At 40.6% G+C, this 24193-nt stretch overlaps 1 protein-coding gene across 5 annotated transcripts in view; it reads left to right on the forward strand.

Moving 5' to 3' along the window:
- Positions 1 to 24193, forward strand: part of LOC119653430 (dynamin) — a 70475-nt gene that overhangs the window by 1816 nt on the left and 44466 nt on the right. For all 5 annotated transcript variants that reach the window (XM_038058006.1, XM_038058010.1, XM_038058007.1 and 2 more), the window contains exons 2-4: positions 21349 to 21422; positions 21478 to 22234; positions 22498 to 22614. In XM_038058006.1, the coding sequence (XP_037913934.1) occupies positions 21349 to 21422; positions 21478 to 22234; positions 22498 to 22614 (948 nt within the window). The remainder of the gene's footprint in view (positions 1 to 21348; positions 21423 to 21477; positions 22235 to 22497; positions 22615 to 24193) is intronic.

The raw sequence follows: 24193 nt of genomic DNA on the forward strand, positions 1-24193 counted from the left end.
TTCAATTTGCATCGATTCAGAGTGGAGTTCTTACAAATGGGCAAGTCTTCCGGTTGGATTGCGTTTCCTTGAAAGAATCCAAATCACTTCCTGCAGTTTTCTCACGAAATGCTCACTTCCTTTCCTCCATGTCGTGGAAAGTTGTGTAACGGATGTAAACAGAGCGCTTGCTTCGCATGTGGAATGTTGACGGGATATTGACTTTTTGGAAGGACTATGACGTAACGTCCGTGATTTGAGAAATTCTTCTTGGCTAAATCTAGCAGTCCTTATGATAATTTGTTTTCTTCAAATAGTTTTGATAGTATTCGGGAATTAAACGCTAATAATAAAAAACAATCGAAAACTTGAAAAATATTTCTACTGATGGCTTGTAATAACAATCGTCTGTGGCCAAGATGACCTAGAGGGAAGAGCTATCCTAAAACCTAAAAGAAATTGGCTAAGTGGACCGTGAAGGTCTGCCCGCAAATACTGAAGGTCCATCAAAGCACTCGGTTGACATGTTCTGGCACGCCTCTGTCCTAGCCAGGCTCGGGAATGCAGGGAGGGGGGTTGGTCTTTTGAGTGCTTCGATCCCTCACCTGTTATTATATAAAATTGACGTGTCTGTACCGATGCGTGTGTCCGCACTGGATCTGAAAATCACCAAACAAACAAGGTAATCCGCGACGGTCTAACGAGTTAAAACAAAACGCGAGCCAAAAGGCCTAAACACAATTACGATGCGTGCGGAATGCGGAGGAGAGGAGTTGCGGACCGCACGCAGCTTCAATGTACAATGAAGACTTCAGGTCGACAAAGTTCGCTCCACATCGACAAGTTTCGTTATCATGGCAGATTGCGTCATTTGCAATTTGGCGGCGCTTTTTGTTTTCGACTGCTATTTTTGAATGTAATTAATTTAAATGTATTCGTTTTGAGAACTGCGGAAAGCACTATTTGCGTTGCAAGTCATCATCATCATCAACGGCGCAACAACCGGTATCCGGTCTAGGCCTGCCTTAATAAGGAACTCCAGACATCCCGGTTTTGCGCCGAGGTCCACCAATTCGATATCCCTAAAAGCTGTCTGGCGTCCTGACCCACACCATCGCTCCATCTTAGGCAGGGTCTGCCTCGTCTTCTTTTTCTCTTCTAGATATTGCCCTTATAGACTTTCCGGGTGGGATCATCCTCATCCATACGGATGAAGTGACCCGCCCACTGTAACCTATTGAGCCGGATTTTATCCACAACCGGACGGTCATGGTATCGCTCATAGATTTCGTCATTGTGTAGGCTACGGAATTGTCCATCCTCATGTAGGGGGCCAAAAATTCTTCGAAGGATTCTTCTCTCGAACGCGGCCAAGAGTTCGCAATTTTTCTTGCTAAGAACCCAAGTTTCCGAGGAATACATGAGGACTGGCAAGATCATAGTCTTGTACAGTAAGAGCTTTGACCCTATGGTGAGCCGTTTCGAGCGGAACAGTCTTTGTAAGCTGAAATAGGCTCTGTTGGCTGACAACAACCGTGCGCGGATTTCATCATCGTAGTTGTTATCGGTTGTGATTTTCGACCCTAGATAGGAGAAATTGTCAACGGTCTCAAAGTGGTATTCTCCTATCCTTATTCTTCTTCGTGTTTGACCAGTGCGGTTTGATGTTGTTGGTTGATTCGTCTTCGGTGCTGACGTTGCCACCATATATTTTGTCTCGCCTTCATTGATGTGCAGCCCAAGATCTCGCGCCGCCTGCTCGATCTGGATGAAGGCAGTTTGTACATCTCGGGTGGTTCTTCCCACGATGTCGATATCGTCAGCATAGGCCAGTAGTTGGGTGGACTTGAAGAGGATCGTACCTCTTGCATTTACCTCAGCATCACGGATCACTTTCTCGAGGGCCAGGTAAAAGGGTACGCATGATAGCGCATCCCCTTGTCGTAGACCGTTGTTGATGTCGAATGGTCTTGAGAGTGATCCTGCTGCTTTTATCTGGCCTCGCACATTGGTCAGGGTCAGCCTAGTCAGTCTTATTAATTTCGTCGGGATACCGAACTCTCTCATGGCCGTGTACAGTTTTACCCTGGCTATGCTATCATAGGCGGCTTTAAAGTCGATGAAAAGATGGTGCAACTGATGTCCATATTCCAACAGCTTTTCCATCGCTTGCCGCAGAGAGAAAATCTGATCTGTTGTTGATTTGCCGCAGTGAAGCCTCTTTGGTATGGACCAATGATGTTCTGGGCGTATGGGGCTATCTGGCCTAGTAAGAAAGAGGAGAATTTCTTATAGATGGTACTCAGCAACGTGATACCTCTCCTTTTTATGTATGAGACAGATAATGCCTCGTTGCCTTGACAGACATTGATTCGCTGTCCCATATCTTGATCACAAGTTTATGAACCACTTGGTGTAACTAGTCGCCTCCATATTTAACCAATTCAGCTGTAATTCCATCAACTCCTGGCGACTTATGATTTTTAAGCTGATGAATTGCATGAAATGTTTCTTCTATATTTGGTGGCGGCAGTATTTGTCCGTCGTCTTCAGTTGGTTGGACCTCCAACTCGCCGATGTTCTGGTTGTTCAGTAGCTCATCAAAGTACTCAACCCATCGCTCTAATATGCCCATTCTGTCGGAAATCAGATTTCCCTCTTTGTTTCGGTAGGATGTGCATCGAGGTGTGTAAGGCTTCATCCTGCTTACTTGTTGGTAGAATTTCCGCGCCTGGTACTTTCGTTTGGTGCACAATATTCTCCAGATATAAGTTACTATAAGATCTGGATGAATAATAGTTTGAGGTTTGATTGCAAGCATTATTGCAACTGTGAAAATGCAGCTCTAACCGACATTGTGGGCGGAATCGTCATTTTGTGCCTTGAAGTTTGTTGGAACTGAAAAGGTCTTAGCTGTGGCCTTTTTCCGGTTCAGTTTCTTATAGGCAGCACGACCTCATGATATATATTTGTTATTCGTATTAATAACATACGAAAATAATCATCATGAAGTAAGAAACTTCAGACATCTCCGTTTTGCTTCGATTCCATCCTAAAAGTTGCCCCTAGATTTCGGGAAGGGTCCCCCACTACTTCTTTTTCTACCAAAAATATTGCCCTTACAGACTCCGGTTTGGCTCATACAGATTAGGTGATTTACTCACCGCAACCCGATGAGCCGGATTTTATTCGCAACTCGATTTTCGTTGTATCCAGTGCATCCCAGTAAGGATATAAATACTGTTATAAAATTTAATACATCCATTCAAATAGAAGAATTGAATATACCCCGTTATTATCGCGTGGCTTATAAAATATTACCTGTACAGCTTTAGTCTGTACTGGGTATGCCAAATTCACCATGGAGTGGTCAGATAACGAGAACCTTATCGCTGTTATAGTTCTATTTAAGTGTGAAATTAAAAAAAACCTAACATTTTCAAAACGCTTCTCCGGCTAGCGATTAGTTGCATGTTTGTCTGCCAATGCCTAATTGTTTGGGGACACTGGAGATGAGACCGCCACCGGTCGGACCGTTTGAACGCCGCGAGTCATCGAAGCCGTCAAATCGAAAATTATGCGAAATTTGCTCCGAAAGCAGAAAATTATGGGCCAGGAGATGAATCTCTCGCAAAAATCCTTGAATCAAATTAATAACAAGTCAGAATATCGTAAGCGGCATGCTTGGAGTATAACGGTTTTGTGTTCATTCGGTGTGGGGAATACCCTATTCACCTTTTCTCAGTTGCATATACCTCCAATTCAAAATATTCAATGATATAAATATGTAATTCCAAAGGCCGTTTTCCCCCTTTTTTGTGAAGAACTGGATAAAAATACAAATACAATTTCGAGAAAAAGGCATTTAAAAATTAGAATGTGATTATTGACCATAAAATCCCTAACTAACCATTAATCTGCTATACCTAGTCAATAAACCTTCGGTTCCTTAAAAAACACATTCGAACATCGCTCGAACCGAAAAGGTCATGCTTCATTACGACGGTCAACATAAGCCTGACAACGAACGACTCCAAACATCGAAAAATCACTTTGCCAAAATATTTTACACTATATCTAGATAGAATTGATGCCAAGAAATAAAAATTGATTCCTCGGATCCGACACACGGGATGACCCCCGGGAGGTTTTCGAGTAAATTTCTAAAATATTGTAATAGTATATATTATTATTAACTTTATTTAAGCAGACATCGGAAGAGACCGTATTTTGTGGCCTAGATTTCGTACGAATGCGCCATTGTGATTTTTTTCAGATTTTTCCGTTGGATAGGTTCTGAAAACGAGACCTATTACACTTTTCGGGGCGCACTTTTTGATTTCACACTCCCCTATGTTTCATCCGGTATCAAAAATGTCATTAAATTCGAAAAGTACTAATTGCGCCCTTTCATTTGATACCCTACACGACCATATTCTTTAAGAAAAATTTGCGCCCCTTTTTAACATGTATATGGAAATATATTCGTTTTGAGAATGATGAGGTCCTAAGTCCGCATCAACTTAATGCTGGACCGGACCAAATGGGGAGCAACTTACTCCCTTACTACTTTGCACCCAAACTTTTCAAAAAAGTCAAGCGATGACGGCTTTACGGTTTCTTACCAGGGCAGAGCACTCAACATCTGCGAGCCGCTACGGTCACGCTGCTCCCAGGGCAGAGGTGAGGCAGCGTCTGACGATTTGCCTCTGCCCTGGTAAGAAACCGTAAAGCCGTCATCGCTTGACTTTTATGTAATGGAGTTAGAAAAGCCCCTTAAAATCAGTGCAAAATGATGCATGATGTCCAATCAGTCTGATTCCCGGTGACACCATTTAATATATTAGATGTAACATTTTACTTACCACTTTGGTTATGCATCTTTGAATCAGTGTGCTTTTTGTTCGCCATCATTTTCTTCCATTTCTTCCGCATTGAAAATATGGTCATCTTTTAAGGTGACTCGCTAATGGATAATCAATTTTTGTTTGTTTTAGCATCTCAGACTACACTATCCCGAGCTGATCTTACTGAATATATATTATATTGGGTTTGCCAATTGACGCGAACGTTTGCTGGTAACATCTCATGATTTTGTGTTTGGGTTAACACAAGGTACCCGTTTTTCAACCCCAGCCGCAGTGTGATGGAGAAACCCCTATTGCAATTGCCCTCCAAGTTGCTATTCTCAAAAAATCAAACGTTGCTCACTATCCGTCGGCTTCAATTCGTACAACACTCTTTTTCCGATTCGCATGCGTTTCAATTAAATAATATCGGTCTTCGACGTCAAATCTACCACTCTTGAAGCTTTAGAAAAACTCTATCACTTCTATTCGATGAACCTCAGCCGAAGATTTCTTCATATTGAGGAGGAAAGTTAAAACTTCCCAAATATGATGAGGATTTAGCTTGCAATTGTAAACTGAGGGTTATGTTAGTAAATAGGCAAGCTTCTGGTATGACATCTAACATCTACAATGCCATTACCATTATCGCTACCTATTGTACATACATACTACCGTATAAGATCTTTCAGGGAACTTGCTCTATTTAGATAATTTGCTCACCACATTGTAATATTTATGTCAAGTTTCGAAACTGAGTACCCGAGTCATTGACTATTAAATCGAACTTTTCGTGACTTTTTGAAATTTCATTTCTACACCGTTGCTAAGCCTTGTCATACGAAGAACAATATCCTCTTTATCGCGTGTTGATGCCGTTTATCACCCCCTCGATTTTCGCTTGGCTTTTTACGTTAATGGTCTGAAAATTAATCGCTGATTTACACCCTAAACTTGACTTTTTTGTACGAAACGCAACAAAACGATAGCGAAAAATGAGTTATGGATGCCCAGGTATCGCAACTTGCTCGAATTTGACGAAAAAAGTTGGATTGGATTATACTAGCCCGATAAAATATGCATGACTCTTTCATTATTGAAAACCAATAATTTGATTTGAATCTTATGAAGGACTTTTAACAAGCCATGTAGGTCAACTGGAGCGAGTCGACCCCGCTTGTGAACGGGGCAAAGGCTAAAGAAAAAGAAGATGCAGGCCAACTGGAAACTGTTTAGATTCGGTGATATGAAAATTCGAGTAAGATTCTTTTTTTTAATGTTTTGCGACATGCCCTAAAGTGACATATTTATGGCTTTATTGTGACAGTGATTTTACTGCATGAAGTATTTAGCAATAGAATTGATCCTTGTCCTATTTTGTGTCGTAACTACTATTTCTTCCTGGCGCTTACGTTGACATTTGCTGATGTTTATTTTTACAATAAGTCAGTATGGTCAGTATGATTTTGATATCATACCTGGGACAGGCTTCCAGGGTCCGCTCAACTGCCTCGTAGAAGGTCTCCTTTTCCGCGTGAACGTTTATGAGGCTTATATTTCTAAATCTGCCTCGCAAACGCAGAATGCATTGCCTTTCGCTTATATTTTCAAAGCCGATAACAGCAGGTTTCATTTTTTGGCTGACTAAAAAAGCTAATCCGAGCAAATGGTTTACTGGATGGCCGTAGTGGCTCTTCTCCAGGAAACCGGTCCCTGTGCATCGCATCTCTTGCAACGTTCTTACATCAGCCTTATATTGGGACAGGGTATGCGCAAATAGTTAATCCGTTGTCGTTGTCGGGTTCGTCGTTTTGAAATCCATCCTGTCCGAGGGTCTTCCGTGACTTCGTATCATCGGTTTTCCGTTAGGGTTGTCAGCCCTAACCAACCCCCAACCTGGAGCACCAGTTGGTAAATTTTGTCCCGTTTTTAGGCGCGGGATATTCGCCTTCATCCTTCTCCGTCTGTAGTTTTTCTTGAAGAAATAACTCCCAGCGATCATCACGTGGAGGTGGAGATAGGGTTTGGTAGTAGAGCTGTTGGTTCACCAGGCGTTTCCCAGGTTTTATGCCCCATCGTGGGTACGAATCCACGTTTCGCCCTGGGACCTATACTACCCTTTGTCCGCCAGTTAGCTCCTTTGCGTATGAATAATTGTGCCAATGGAGTTAGCTGAGTTTTGTGAGGCCGTTTTAACGATATTTTGACAGTTATTTATCAAGTATTTGTGGTTGGTTCAGGGCGTCGTTGAATTTTTTTTCATGAACATATAAAAAATGTGTTTTGCCAAAAAGTGGAGTTAGCCGGTTTTCAAATTAGGGCGACGATATGGGGACTACTTTCCCTGATGTTCAAGGGTGTAATCGGAAATTTGGAATCGAGATGACTCCATCGGGGAGAAGGGATGTTGTATTGCGATAAGCATGTTGCAGTTGTTTCTTCTTTTTATGCAGAGCATCAAGATTTTCTTTCTGTTCCACAGCGTTCAATGGAAATCATTAAAGCGGAAAATTCACCCATTTAATAGGAGATAAATTCAGCTACTACCATAATAAATGCAGTCTTAATTAAATTTCGACATTGCATGACGTAGCGCCATTCGAGCTAAACGAAAGCAATTGCTCTTGTTTCTTGGACATTATACAGGCCATAGAAATTCACTTTAAGATTAATTTGGTTAATTTCGAAGGCAATGTAAAGCAGCGTGACAATGTCAATAACGTAGATTTGGTTGTTCAAATGCTCGAAAGTTCGATGCAGGCTTGTCGGATGTCAATATTTCTGAATTATATATGAAACATAGAATTACATATCTTACAATTTCCGCCTTTAAATCGTAACTATTCGTAGCTTAGAAAACATTTCATAAATGGAGTGTTGCATACAAAGGGAGAGATAAGATAAGTGTTCAAGTGAGCCGAGCTTTATTGAAGTTCCGTACTATGAGGCGAATAAGCAATGGGTTGTGTTGATATGAAGATGTGGGACATTGACTTCGAAATGGTTTGCTGTGTTGATAACATATTAAACGAAGTAGAATTTAATATTAAAGTTGATACGATGAAATGTCTAAAAACGCTTAAAAAAACGGATGAAATGCGTTATTCACTCTCTCTTATTATCAACAACGTGCAAGCTAACGTATATCCAATTTACATAAGTCATGGATGATAGATAAACGCATATGTACTGGCTAATTATACACTTATTCGCAATGTAACGCCAAGATGACTTTATGAAGCACAATGGATACAATCACGAATATTTTCAATGTCAGTAATGGAAGTGTGAGCACTTGAACTGAAGGGAAATGGCTTATATCGTTTGAAGATAGATGCGATGACAAATTCCGCTTTTACATTGAAGCTTTGCATTTGTATGGACCGCCGACTGGATGACTTCAAATAGGAAATATCAATTAAAACGCTTGCTCACAGATTGATTGGGTGGTAGTCAGTCAACTTAAATGCATTGTGATTGCAGAGAAATCGGGAAAATCACACCATACATGCCCAGAAGTAGGAAGTCAGATGAAACTGTAAAGTGCCCATTTTTCAAAGATTTTCTTAGGAATCATATCAGCGCGCATCCCCTGACTCATATGGCACACTAACTTCATTTTTCGTGGAACATTTACTTATTCAACAATTAGAAAGGTTAATTGCTTAAGCCTACAATTAGTTCCAGCGGGAATCCATCTTTTTTTTTCTTTTAAACTTTCGGTAAAACATAAAATGTAGTTGAAAAGTATTACAATATAAACGGGTATAGTAATCACGTTGAAGATATTTTGTTACTATAAACGGTGCCTATAACAACTATTTAAAATTTTTTGGTTGAGCACACACGGAACAACCGTTTTTCTTTTCTCTCTAGCACTTGTTCCGTTGAAGTTATTTAAGTAAATATTGAAGGCAGTATGAATAATCTATGAAGAATTCAAATTGCGATGAACTCTAGCCCACCTGGTATCTCTTGTATTATCGATTTTTCAACTTCAAGATAAGAATTATTACTCATCGGTATTTGGATAGATTGCAGGTGTCTAATATTATGGCTGAATTTATGGGTTGCTCTAGCTTCGTTGATTCATTGTACACTTTTTTTTGGACTGTGACCTTGATTTTTATCGTCCTAAACAAATAATTTTATGTGAGATTAAAGATTGAATCTAACTATTGATGATGTAGTTCCATGCATATTTTGTTTTATCGAAGTTAGGATTGCACGATTGTAATTTAAGGCTTTAAGGAGGTTGAAAAGTAGAAGAAAGTTTTGAGTGACGTTTTTTTTGCCTTTTTTTGAAAAATTATTTTGAAGGACTGGATAAAGATAGAAACGTGATTTTTTCACCATATGTTTATTGATATCTCTAGTATATGTGGTAAATTTTTCAGCTTGATTTCTTAGCTAATTTTCGGAATAGGTGTTAATTTATGCACCCATCTCCAAAAAAAGGTGTTTTTCTGCTGCCACGCTGGAGGGCGCTGTGTTCATCTGAGGCAAAAAAACTAAACGGCATTTTAATCTGGACAATATTCCACGGTCCGCAAACTAGGATAATTAGAAAATATTAAAAGGTAAATTTTTGGTGGGCTTTTAAACTTAATTTTTTGGATTTTGGTGTTTTTTTACGGATTTTTTTTATGAATAAAAAAAAACTACCGGTCCGATTGCAATTATCCTAGTTTGCGGACCGTAGAAATATATACTAAAGAAGTCGTGAAAATTTCAAAGAATTTGGTTGGATAGATTTTGAGCTATGGTGGCAGCCGATTTCCAAGATGCAGTTTCGAGAAAAACGCATTTGAAAATTTAAAATTTTAGCTCACCATTAATCTGCTATACCTGGTCCATAGAGAGCACTCTCCGTTTCTTCAAAAAAGTCTTGTAAGGCCGATTGTTGCTCTCTGGTGTCAATTGTGGCTCCTTTAACGAGGTCAGTCGATCGTCGTTCGGACCGCCAAATTCGCGCTTCATTACGGCGGTCGGCATAAACCTGACATATGTGACCAACTTGACATCCGATTGCTACTAGGATTTTGAGAATGCCATTGAATCCTTCATTGAAAATAATTACAGCCAGAAAAGTGGCTATTTCTACGACCTTCGCCCCAGAATGAAGGTGGTTAGGAGCGAAAGTTCAGATCAATGCATTTAACGACTCATTGTTATTCTAGGTCTCTGCTCCTAAACATCTGTTCAAGAGATCATCTCGTGACAAATCTTCGTAGATTGGTTTGATGACTGTTTGAATTTCTTCAGTCAAAGGTGCCTTCTCGTGATGAAAACTATCCAGTTCTCCTTTAGCTTCCACTTTGCGCCATTTGCACCAATTGTCCTCGCCTGCTGGACAATTTTGATGCTGAGGATTTTCGTCTGTAGAACATTTATGGAAGAAAGTTTCCCAAATTTCTTGCTTCACTCCTTCTATTGAATTTGCGTGTCGACGAATAGCTAGCCCAGAAAATGTAGTGAGGTCCTTATCAGTAAGTTTTCCAGCCCCTTTTCCACCAATGCCTTTGTGATTCTTTTTTGCATTTCTAAGCCGCGTTCCCATTCTTTTCTTGACATGTCCTACGTATTCCTTTTTTACTACTACGTATATTTTATTATTTGCAGAAATTTGCAGAAATACCGGAGAAAACTCCAGCAAAATCCAATATACAATATACAAAACTTGTCGCAATTGGAACATCCATGTTCATGCTTGCTAAAAGTTTCTTTGCTGATGTTGATGCGAAGTCCTTTTTCTTCTCTGATAACTATCGATTCCCATGAAATACTCGTTTTTTAGTGCGAGCATGACGTTGAACGTTAAAGCGATCTCCTTTCGTACGATCCATTTAAAAAAATCACTGAACACACAAACAGCACAATACTTACAACAAAATATAACTGAGTATAACTTTCAGTGCATTTCAGTGCTCACTCTAGACTGGATTATCCTTTTTATTCCAAACAGCAAATAAGTTTAGACAATTGATTGGTTTTTCATCTTTTTATATTTATATCGTTGTTCAAATTTATAAGGCTCAGATAAAAAACTAACAGGTAAAAAAGATTCGATGCGCTTTCTCATCGAGTACTCTAGCCGCGGCTGCAAACTCCTTACCTGTTTAACCCTGTAATTTCTGAAGGACTCGGAATATCGGGAAATCCCTTTGCCCATATATTCTCCACTATATATAGATACAATTCATGCAAAAAAAAAAATCGATTTCTCCAACCCGACACACGGGATGACCCCCTTAAGGGAGTGTAGTGTGTTATTATTATTATTTTTCTTAAAACTTCAACATGGGAATCTTGCTCTGTTCTTCATTATCATTTTGAGAGATTAGAGCTCGGAGCCTGCAGTAATTGCTATCAGGGCTATCTTCTTGACTAAATTTGCAATGCAAATTTTTGTTCAAATATTTACTGTTGTTTTTCGTTTTTAAGGTTTTGTGTAAAACAAAACCTTATTAAAATCGGTTTACTGTCTGTCTGTTTTTTTTTTTTTAAGAATGGAGGTGGAAATGTTAAAGACATTGTCGCGCCAGGTTGCAGCAGCGTGTGGGATTCTCACCCACTAAAACCACCCCCACCTTCTCCTTCTTTCTTCCTCGCAGAACCGCCGCAAAGCCTTACTTCGCAGGGTGGACTGCGCTTTAAGCGACCAAGCCTTTCGTTCTTCGCATCCTCTCTGCACGCTCCGCTTTTCGAAGTTCCTCCTGTATTCTTTTGATTACGGAGTTCACCTTACACCACTCCGACTTCAACATTTCCCCGACGATGTTCTGCGGGCTTAGGTTGGTTTTCAGGAAGTCTTCTAGACTCCTCCTCTCTGAGAAAAATTCTGGACAGTGGAACATAACATGTTCAGGGTCCTCAGGGGTGCAAACACATTCAGGAGAAAAAGGAGAATTATCCAGCTGGAATTGGTGTAGATACTTCCTCTAACCACCATGTCCTGACAGGAATTGCGTCAGATAATAGTTAATCTCGCCGTGTCGTCGCTGGATCTACTCCTCAATACGGGGAATCAAAGTGTGGGTCCAGCAATCCCTCTGCGAGTCCTCTTACCGTTGCTGCCACTTCTCCTGCGAGTCTCGCCTTGCCGCATTTCAGTATTTTGCATCCTTTTCAGGAGGATTTATTTTCCTTTTCTCGTACAGGCAGCGTGTCTCACTTGCCAAAATGTCTATCGGGATCATTCGAGCAATAACACACGCTGCGTCGCCACCCTTAGCACCACTAAGCGGTAAGCCATATTTATCCTCCTCCGATTATTCTCACACGCTAGGGCTTCCTCCCAAACTGGTGCCGCGTATAATAGTGTGGAGCGAACCACTCCGGCCACAAGTAATCTGCGACTGTATCTTGGGACTCCAATGTTAAACATCATCCGCGCCAATGATACACTGGTATTTGCCGCATTCTCACAGGCGTAGTCCAGGTGTCCCTTGAAATTGATTTTAGTGACAATCATCACCTCTAGGTATTTGATAACCGGTTTCGAAGTGATGATGTGACCACCAACACGAATACTAACCGTATTCCTTTTGTTCCGCAAGGTCAAGCTGAACCATCTCCAGCCACGCTTTTATGGCACTAATGGTTTCATTAACGTACACTTCAACGTTTTCAGGTTGTTTCGATACGACAACCACAGCTAGATCATCTGCGAAACCGATTATCGTGGCCTCCTTTGGCACGGGAAGGACAAGGACCCCATTGTACATGACATTTCACAGGAGAGGACCCAACATTGAGCCTTGTGGTACTCCTGCGGTGACGGTGTACTGTTGGGATCCTTCATCCGTGTCATACCAAAGTGTCCTCTCCGAAAGGTAACTGTCGAGGAGGTTAGTCAAATAACCTGCCTAATCTAGTCCTTTCATTTATCGATCGGGGAACTTGATCGTTCATAGGGTTGACCTTATCGTCGACATGGTATGGTGCCTTCACTCTCGAAACGGTCAGAGTCGTGGTGGATTTGATGGACGATGTTGTCACCGCGAACATGACAGCATCCTCACCTTGCACGGTGTAGATTAAAAATCTCGAATTTATCTCTTACGGGGGTTGGGTTTCGCGATTTTTCTTCAATTCAATTTCAATTGCCGGACACTTTCCAAAGTGGTAAGCGGGCTCTCCTGCGCGAGACGCATTTATTTACAACTTATCACCACTAATCCGGGAACAAGAATGGAAATGACGTTTACTTTCGCACTCGATAGGGTAGTCCAGATTTCAAATTTGAATATTAGAACCTCAAAAGCGGCCAGGAAAATTGTATCGGCGTAACACCTGGAATGAAAATATTTTAGGAAGGAAAGCTACGTGTTCTTATTATGGAGTATCAGAAATGATAACTATTTTAACTCGAAACTTATTCTAATTAGCCGAATTGGGCGACTGATAATCGATCTTAAGCGTTCTAAGCCGTAATAAGTTTCTAAATGGGAGACACGGTGAAAATTTATTTTGGCTTTTTTAATTGTAGAACGGTAGAATGCCACACGATATCACACCGCTTTGTGAAAGTCTTACTATTGCCAACAAGTTATAGTGTACAAAAGTTACCTTTTGCTGGCTGTGAACTACTGGTCAACCATCTTAGAGTCCCGTTCAAGTGGAGTTTATTCAGCAATGTTAAAAGAAATATGTAAATAACTACACAAGTAACGTAACATTATATAACATTACATTAGAACGATAAATACCAGGTTTACCGCAACGTTTAGATATTTTTCCTTTCTTTTTTTGCTTTGAATGCCATTAATTGTGAAACTCAGCATCTTTCATATGGCCACTTTGTCAATGCCGGCAAGACCGACTACCAGAAGCCAAATTGTCCATGACTTTCAAATAAACATTCGGCTCTAGTTCGCCAATTGAACCTTCAATCTTGTCGCGAAGCTCCTTAAGCGTTGCTGGTTTGTTGGAGTAGACCATGAATTTAATATATCTCCAAAGCAAAAAGTATGGCAGTGTTAAATCCGGCGAACGTGGCGGCCAATTGACGGGCCGGCGTTTTTTGAAATAATCTTGTGTAGCTGTGTGGCAAGTCGCTAAGTCTTGCTGAAATCAAATGTGGCGCGAGTCCATTTCAACGATTTTCTCGAAGAAAAGTCAGTAAGCATGGTACGGTAGCGATCGCCGTTGATGGTGAAAATGCTTCCAGCATCATCGTAAAGGAAAAAGTATCCAATCACTACGTCAGCATGAATGCCGCTCCAAACCGTCATTTTTTTTGGATGTAAAGGTTTTCCACTATTTTATGAGGATTGGACACACACCAGAAATTTTGGGGTACAATCATTCCGCCAGCATGAATGGTGCTCCAAACAGTCAATTTTTAAGGTTTTGTGTAAACACAAAACCTTATTAAAATCGGTTTACTGTCTGTCCGTCTGTCTGTTTGTCACACGCATTTTTCTCGGAGACGGTTATAGCGATTGACACCAAATTTGGTAGAAAGGTGGGAACTGTGAACCGTCATGCATATAGTGAGTTACATCCTTTTACGACGAATTTAAGGGGGGTCCTCATACATGCAAAAATACATCAAATATAGTCATGTGGGGTATCAAATTAAAGATCTCGGTAAGTACTTTTCGAAGCCCGTCTTAGTTTTGACTTCCGTTGAAAAGGTGGGGAGTGCGGGGGGTTGAAAGTGGTCATTTTTTTAACGAACCCATTCTCAGGAACTACCAAACCGAGAAATCTGAAAAAAATCAGGGGGCTGCCACTATATGGTGCCTAGGCTCCGAAATATCCTCCATACCGATATCTGCTCAAATAAAGTTAATAATAGTACATTATTTTGATTTTTAGTAATTGACAGGAAACCCTCCTTAAGTTCACCCTAGAATCACAAAATTTTGCAGCAATGTAGGCTAGTATGGAACATGATCCTGCCAAATTTGGTGAAAATCGCACTATTACTAACAAAGTTATACTAGGTCAATACTGTCGCTCCTCTGCAAAATCAAAACTTTGAATGTCAATATCACTTGAAAATGGCTATTTTCACATACTATATGCATATTTTACGTGCTACATGCTAATGGGACAAATGCACACCCAAATCTCTTTATAAAAGAAATACACAAAACCTTTCATATCTGAAGCGTCTAGTTTCCCGACTTGTTTGGATTTAAACGCTTTTCCAATATTTTATGAGGATTTGACACACACTAGTAATGAAAATTTTGTTTATTGACGAATCCATTCAGACAAAAGTGGGCCTCGTCGATAAAGATTATTTTTTTGTGAAATTCTGCATCCGTGGCCAGCTGGTTCAGAGCCCAGTTTGCAAACTCATGGCGTTGTCGCGGGTCAGACGGCAACAATTCTTGAGTGAAGAGGATCTTGAAGGAATGTAGGTCAAGATCCTTGCGTAAAATACCACACAATGTCAGTTGTGCTTAATACAGATGTGGAATGGGCTTATTGTCATCCTCGGTAACAGTGGGTGAAATAGCCGCGATATTTTCTTCGGATCGCATCCTGTTTGGTGGCCACTATACGAATAATGGTGTTCTGATCTGGACGATTATTAGAATAAATTCGCAAGTTGTGTCAAAAATTGGTAAGCTTGTTTCAAAAAGGGAATAACACCAATTGAACGTTACCTTACAAGCTTTTATCGAACGTAAAAAAGTAAAGCTGCGGAACTGTGATAATATTAAATTAAAGCCAAGAAATATCCAAATTCAAGGTCTACCTGTAACTTCATACCATAATCAACACTGGTCTCACACACCATTAAGAGTTGTTTCTTCGTGTTGTCATACGTTTCGAATTACTCATCAAACTTTTGTTTTTCTCTCAATCGTTACTATTGTTGTTCATAGCACATAAGCCACTTATAAAATATCTCTTTATTTAAAATGAAGCATAATTTATCTGCACCCAAGCACATTTACATGAGCAACTTCAAGAAACATTACTTTGAAATTAACTGCAATCAGAATTTGTATGTGTTAATATACAAAGATGGTATAGCTTCAAAGACCGGAACACAGAATGTTCATGTTAACTTCTTTTGGGAGGTCAGCCCCCGACATCGTTAACAAAAGAGTTTATTTTTGTCGGTTGGTTCGCATCTTTTTCACATTTCATTCGTCCGGTCGGCATGTTTATTTTTGGCTCTCATTATCTAGTAGTTTCGCCTTAATTTTGTTTGGTTTGTTTCAGTTTTAGTTGAAATCATCATTATACATGCATAGTTATTTAGATAAAGAGGATGGGGTTTTCTGGATGATGATGATATGGTTGGGTTTCAATATCCATTTTCATGGAATTGATTTTTGGATAGATATCATGAGAGAGCAAATATTTTGTTGAGATAGAATATTTTGCATCTTGACAAGGAGTAAATATTTTGGATGCATGAATGAATGAATAAAATTCTTTGGATTGATATGAGGCCATTCTGTTGTTGTTGATCGAAATAGATGGCTAAAGGCCTTAATATCTTTAATTCTAATGATGGCGACATCCATGGAAAACCGGTTGTTTTATCCGGGTGGCATGCAAAATGGTGGCGGCAGGGTCCAGGTCCCACGCAGTTATGTACAAAGGAGCAGACTTACCCTGTAGTCTTTAATTACATTTCCTATTTACACGCATTTCTCTCGGAGACGGTTGCAGCGATTCACATCAAATTTGATGGAAATGCGGGAACTGTGAACGCTCACGCATAGAGTGAGTTACATAGTTCTACATCGAATTTAAGGGGAGGGAGGGTCCCCATACATGCAGAAGAAGGGTGTACATTTTTTTCATGAAATATAGTCATGCGGGGTATCAAATGAAAGGCTGCCACCATATAGTGGTGCCTAGGCCTACTGATATCTGTTCAAATAAAGTTAATAATAGTATATATTGTTACTATAAATTTTAGTCATTGGCTGCAAAACCCCCCTTAAGTTGATTGTGTTGTATGTATGTTTTTAAAACATAAGCTTAATTCAAGCTCATTAACTAATTAGTCTAAAAGGGCTTCTCATCATTGGGTGATGGAAAGATTAAGGGGAGACCAGACCCAAAAGTGACTAGAAATTTGGTTTTTTTATTGCATTAAGGAGAATACCTAGTGTGACAGCCTAAAAAAAGGAGATGTTTGGGAATTTAAAGAAGAAATACGGTATCGATTGTTTTAAAATTTCAAGGGTATATTTATGCATATTTTAAGAATACATAATAAAAGAAAAAAAAATTAAATTAATTAATTAAAATTAAAAGTTGCATGTGATTTCCTACGACTATAAAACAAAGCTTCTCCACTGCTGCAGTGATTCCAGCCTTCTCCGTGGATGAAACCTAAAAAACTTCTCGTTCAATTCGAAGATCTTGTGCGTACAATGACCTACAGTTGAAAAAAATCAAAAAAATTGACAAAAATAAAAAAAAATTGAATTTTACCAAAAATTTTGGTCGTTTTGGCCTGCCAAAATTCGATTTGCGATAAAATCAAAAGAATGGTAGATCGTTGTATGGAGAACTATATATAGAACATGCAGACAAAATTTGGTAGCAATCGGATCATTTGATCCGAGCCGGCTGGACTCTGCTTCCCTGTTCCTATAACAACAGTCACGGTCTTAGGAGTTTGTGGCATCAAAACGGCGCACCAAAGCGCTAATTGGGCTCCTACCGGATCATTTGTCTCCGAGTAATCACTGCAGCAAATTCGAAAAATGCTGTTTCGGGAAAAATGCGTTTAAATAGTTGATCTATTGGTTCAAATCATATTTACAGCTAATCTGCTATTCCAGGCCCATATAATTCACCTTCCTCTTCTTCAAAAAGGGCGTCTTGAGCTGAAGAAGTCCTTCTTCGAGATGATCGACCCTCTTGAAAAAGCCAGTTGGCGATGATGAACGGTTCGTAGTGTCGTCTCGTCCTTAAGAGCCGCATAATCTCTTGCTGCAGGTCCAACTATTACTCCCATTACATTAATATCTTCAAAATTGATGAATAACCATCATTAAATATTGAAGTTGCAAAATTATTTAATAATTCGATAGGCCATTGTGTCCGGATAGCCGAGTTTTTAGAGCACAAGGCTGTCGTACGGAAGGTTGCGGTTCAAATCTCACTGGTGGCAGTGGAATTTGTATCGTGATTTGAGCTCGGATACCGGACGACTCAGCTGCTAATGAGTACCTGAGTCAAATCAGGGTAATAATCTTGGACGAGTACAACGCTGACCACATTGCCTCCCATAGGGTACTGTGATCCTGTAGTGTATCGTTACGGTCTTGAATGAAGTGCTCTAACACACTTCAAGGCCCTGATCCAATATGGATGGTTGCGCTAACGATTATTATTATTATTACTAGGGTAATTACTCCTTCTAATTTATTGGGAATTCTGGGTCCAGATTTATTTCTTTACGACAGTCAGTTAAATATGAGTTTCGGCCAGGGAAGTTTACCGTATTGATTGAGGACACACTCATTCGAACGAAATCAACGTTTTTCTGCGTGTCAACTGACGGCTAACAGTTAGGTTAATTGTTCAAGTTATAATCTCAAATGGGGTATATAAGTTAAAAAAGTTCATTCCTCGCTCGGGGGTTGCCGAGCAGATGGAATAAGATCTTTTGCAAGAATATCCGAGCAGACCTTCAGAAGAAACCCCTAAAGAAGTTTTCTCTCTATAACGTAAAGTGGAAACGTAGGTGGAATTAGTTTCTCCAAAGGAAGAGATTATTTTGAAGGAGATAAATACTACAATTCTTAAGTTCTTTTGAATAAATTTGTTCTTACAAAATTCGATTATTTTTTTAACAGACCCTGTAAAAAAACTAAGTACACTCGTCGGTTTGCTTTAGACAACATATTGCTTACAATACAAAAACGTGTTGTTGTTTATATATACATAAATACAAAAGCGTACAAAATTATTTCGACAAAAGTCAACGTGAAAATCATAATTGACTCCCTAGTAATTGCCATATCCTCAATAAACTCTTCTAGACTTTTTTTTTTTGGAGCAGGGTAGGTGAATGCGTTTACGCACAGAGTGTTGGACTCCCGCAACAGTACGCTGGCGGACTACCAACTAAACACCTCCCTGTCATCAGAGAACTAGCCTGGAACCGTTTGACACATTACTTCGGGCTAGCCCTCGCGCTCTCCCGGCTTTGGGAGCCTTCATGTCAGGGAATTCCTCTCGCAAGAGAAAAAGGTGTGTTCAGCGTCATCCGCCACTCTATTGCAGAACACACAATCAGGAGATCGCGCCTTCCCAACCCTGTGCAGGTAAGACTGAAAACCTCCATGCCCACTTAGAAGTTGGGTGAGGAAGTAATCAATCTCACCGTGCTTTCTGTTCAACCATGGGTCTAATTTGTCGATGAGCCGCGCAGTCCACTTGCCCCTTGGCTCATTTTGCCAAAAAAGTTGCCACTCGTTAAGGGTGCGTTGACGTTCTTCACGGGCAACCACTTCTCGTAAGTTTTCGCCCTTACGGCGATAGATAGCTTTGCGCTCCTTGGCAAGGAGGGCAACGGGGATCACTCCCGCAATCACCATCACAGCTGGTTCGGAGACGGTGCGATAAGCAGACGTCACTCGCAAAGCTCCTCGCCTCTGCACTTGAGCGAGGCGTTTACGATGCACCTCCTTGTCAAGGGCGTCAGCCCATACCTCCGCACCATAGAGAAGGACGGACTGCGTTGCTCCCATGAGGAGACGTCTCTTAGTTGATATAGGGCCGCCCTGTCCGCGGCTGCTTTGATTTGCTCGAAGAAGCTCATCTTCGAGTCGAGCATGAAACCAAGGTATTTAATCGCTGGTTTTGACCCTATAGTCAACTCGCCGATCGATATGGGACGCAAAGTCGGGATTCTCCTTCTGGTCAGGATGACTACTTCGGTTTTTTCCAGCACAAGGTTGAAACCGTGAGCAGTCATCCATCCGCTTACCCGTCGCATCAATATGCCCAGTCTGCTTTGCGCCTGTTCAACAGTGCGTCCGGCAACAAGTGTCGCAACGTCGTCTGCATAACCGACCAGGCGCGACTCTTCGGGCATATCGAGTCTCAGCAGACTATCGTAGGAAGCGTTCCAGAGGTCCGACCCTAGGATGGATCCCTGTGCTACTCCCGACGTGATTTCCATCCTCCTCTGGCCCTCTAGCGTCTCATAGAACAGGGAGCCGTCTTTCAGATAATCCCTCAATATCCGCAAGAGATAGCTTGGCACGTGGAAGGAGTTCTCTAGTGCGCCTAGCATATCTGTCCATCTTACGGAATTGAAGGCATTTCTGACATCAAGCGTTACGAGGAGCACTATTGTATTGTGCCTTTATGGCACATGCCTCCTCGTTGGCGTACAAACGTTGTGCCAAACGGCGGAGCTTATGACACTCCTTCCGTAGGTCGGCAATTTCCGCCGTCCACCAGTACATAGAAGGCTTGTCGCGCCTGGGGCCTCTCCGGGGCATGGAAGCCTCACACGCTGTCGTTATCAGATTCATCACTGAATTTACGACGATGTCAGCTGCGACACCACCACCCCCCGGAGTGCCCCCCAGCGCGGCCCTACCTGCTCCAAGAGCTTCGACGAACCTTCCGATGTTCACCCTCGCGACATTCCACACGCAGGGGGAACGTCGTGTTGGTGCTCGCCGGCAAGTAGCGTCAAACACTTGAACGCAATGTACTGATGATCACTTGCCGAGAAGTCTTCTAGGACTCGCCACCCGTCCACCGATGATGACAGAGATTCCGACGCAAAAGTGATGTCAGGAATGCTTCCTTCACAACCTGGGCGCCGAAACGTTGGCGTGGATCCGGTGTTTAAAATTACGAGCCCGGTTCTCGCCGCCAGTCTGATTGAGGCATGCCCCATTCAAGAGCCCTGGCATTAAAATCACCGCCAACCAGGATTCGTCCCTCCGTGCTCGAAACGGCGTCCTCCAGAGCATCAAGCCGGCGCTGAAAGTCCGGAATCGATTCATTCGGCGTCAGGTAAACGCTAAAAAACGTTATCCCTAAATACCGGATCCAGACAAATCCGTCCCCCCGGCATTCGGCAAGAACACGAAGTCGAACGTCGTCCCAAACCCAGATGGCAGCGGTGCCCGATAAGTCGAGATAACATGAGGACGGGTCCTTGTTTCGGTATTGCTCGCTAATCAGCACTAGATCAGCATTTACTTCCGCAGCGAACTGTGCTAGCAACTGGTGAGCGGTTGCACTCCGGTGCATGTTAATTTGCAAAGTGCGGATCATGGCGTTCGCATCCTAGCCCTCTCTGGACTGGAGGATGAAGATCGTCTAGCATTGTGTCCTTTCGCTATAATAAATACATTACCGAATCGAGGCTATTTTTTCATTCAGGCAGCTAATATGGTTCCAGAATAAAGAGGTTTAGAAAGGTAAAGAGATGGACTAAGCGGAAATTGTTGACTTGGGGCATTGATTTAACTTTGATCTCAATAAAGTGTCGAAATCGCATAAGTTCTTATCGAAACGGAGCTTCAAATATAAATCTTTTTTTATTATTCACTCACAGAGATTTCCTTCCACGAGGTTCTGGTATTGTTACCCGTCGACCGTTGATATTACAGCTTATAAATGGAAATACAGGTAACCTTTGCATTTGCATTCTTTAAAAACATTCTATTCATGAAATTTCTTTCAGAAAATGCTGAATTTCTTCACTGCAAAGGCAAGAAATTTGTCAACTTCGATGAAGTGCGTCAAGAAATCGAGGCAGAAACGGATCGCGTTACCGGCAGTAATAAGGGTATTTCAAATATCCCCATTAATCTGCGAGTGTATTCGCCACATGTTCTTAATTTGACGTTAATTGATTTGCCGGGTTTGACAAAAGTGCCAATTGGCGATCAACCAGCTGATATTGAACAGCAAATCAAAGGAATGATATTTCAGTTTATCAAAAAGGAGACATGTTTGATTTTAGCCGTTACTCCAGCCAATACAGATTTGGCGAATTCAGATGCCCTGAAACTAGCCAAAGAAGTCGATCCACAGGGTATACGAACAATCGGTGTCATCACAAAATTGGATCTTATGGATGAGGGAACTGATGCTCGGGATATTCTCGAGAATAAATTGCTTCCGTTACGACGTGGCTATATTGGTGTTGTGAATAGATCACAGAAAGACATTGAAGGGCGTAAGGATATTCATGCGGCTATTGCAGCCGAACGGAAATTTTTCTTAAGTCATCCATCCTATCGTCATATGGCTGATCGATTGGGTACACCATATTTACAACGAGTACTGAATCAACAACTCACCAATCATATTCGTGATACATTACCTGGACTAAGGGATAAGCTGCAAAAACAAATGTTGATGCTTGAGAAGGATGTTGAGCAATTTAAGCATTTTCGACCTGATGACCCTAGTATTAAGACAAAGGCCATGTTACAGTAAGTTTGCATGATTTTATCGTGGATAAATTAATTAACTTTAAGAAGTAGTGTTTCGCTCAAATTTATTTTGTTGGGGCATTTTCTGGCTTTAATCAAAGAAAGCAGCAATGATTGCGGAAGTTGTTTCTTTTATTTTTGGAAAATTTAAAACTTTCTGCGAATTGAATTTGTTGAAATATTTTGAGAAAGTAGACTTGATGCCTGTTTTTAGTTTTCTCGAAGTCTGCACACTGTTAACATTTACTTATTTCCTCGTTTAGGATGATTCAACAGTTACAGTCTGATTTCGAAAGAACCATCGAAGGATCCGGCTCAGCTTTGGTCAATACAAACGAGTTATCGGGTGGTGCTAAAATTAATCGTATATTTCACGAAAGGTTGTATTTTTAAACATTCTTTCCCGATCTTTTTACTTTTTTTTCTTCAAAAATAAAATCGCGTAACTTCAAACACATTGGCAAAAAATATGTGAGGATATAGAAACTGACATGCTGGGGAAGTCATGAGTATCTTGATTAACTTTGCTCATACAATCGTACAATAGTGACCGTTTCTAGATGCAGAAATGAGCTGCCCTGCAATTTAGGCAGGTTCAGTGGGTGTAAATTGAATCTTAATGAATGAGAATAGAACATAATTTTCGTTGATGAGCAAAATTGATCTATATCGTTTTGATTATTATGTAAATATCTATAAGCACATACGACACTTTACGATGCACAGGTAGAAGGTGTAGGTAGGACTCAAAACAAGACGGTAAGATTTAAATTTTTCCTCTTGACTTAACTCTACTTTTACACAAACATTATTTTTGTCTTGTAAGAAAATGCTAGTCTATTTCACACTTATGACTTTTTTATTGTATTTCTTCGCATTATCGCTACTTTTTTATCTTAAAAACTTTTAGTGAGCTAAAAAAAAATATATATTGAATCCTGCGATGGTAGCAGTTTCAAAAATATCATGGACTTTGATATTTTAAAAGAAAATTCATTGCATATCAAATGAAGAACGTGGATGCGAAGGAAATTTCTCCGACGAGTTTTCGAAATGTTCAGCAAAAAAAATGAACTCAAAAACCTTGTTCGATACCTTGTCTGCTGTGAAAAATCATAAAATCATCATATACAGGTGTGGTTTTCTACTTTAGACAGGGGAATGTAGGACATTTGCAATTTATATGGTAAACAAATGCGGTCATTAATTTAAGGGGTTACATATGTCCAGAGCCATCAAAAAAGCGATAAACGAAATTTTTTTTTAAAAAAGGATAACAATAGAAATTAATGAGAAAAATTATTAAACATTGTTTATTAGTATTTAAACTTTATAAAAAATCAAATTTCAAAAGTAGTTTCGAGAAAAACACGTTCAAGTTTTTAATCTCCCATTCCAGCTTCATATTGTATGCCTTCTTGGTCAGTTAACAATTGTTCTTGTTTATTTTTTTGTAGCCGACGAGATGTTCTGGCCTCTCTTTTTGCTTTAGTAGCCTTGATTCGTGCGTGTTTTAGCCGGGTCGCATTTTCTACGAGACTGTAGTGGTATCCGTCATATCCAATTGTTATTGCAAGTAATCTTTCCATTCTTTATAAACTCCCGTCAATAAAAGAAGATACAGCAACATTCGTCATCATCAACGGCCCAACAACTGGTATGCGGTCTAGGCCTGCCTTAATAAAGAACCCCAGCCATCCCGGTTTTGCGCCGAGGTCTACCAATTCGATATCCCTAAAAGCTGTCTGACGTCCTGACCTATGCCTATCTCAGGCAGGGTCTGCCTCGTCTTTTTTTCTAACATAGATATTGCCCTTATAGACTTTCCGGGCTGGATCATCCTCATCCATACGGATTAAGTGACCTGCCCACCGTAACCTATTGGAGATATTATTTACGGTCTCAAAGTTATAATCTTCTATTTTTATTCTTCCCGTTTGACCAGTGCAGTTTGATGTT

Source organism: Hermetia illucens, chromosome 4 (genome assembly GCF_905115235.1).
Source record: "Hermetia illucens chromosome 4, iHerIll2.2.curated.20191125, whole genome shotgun sequence".
In the NCBI taxonomy this organism is placed as follows: Eukaryota; Metazoa; Arthropoda; class Insecta; order Diptera; family Stratiomyidae; genus Hermetia; species Hermetia illucens.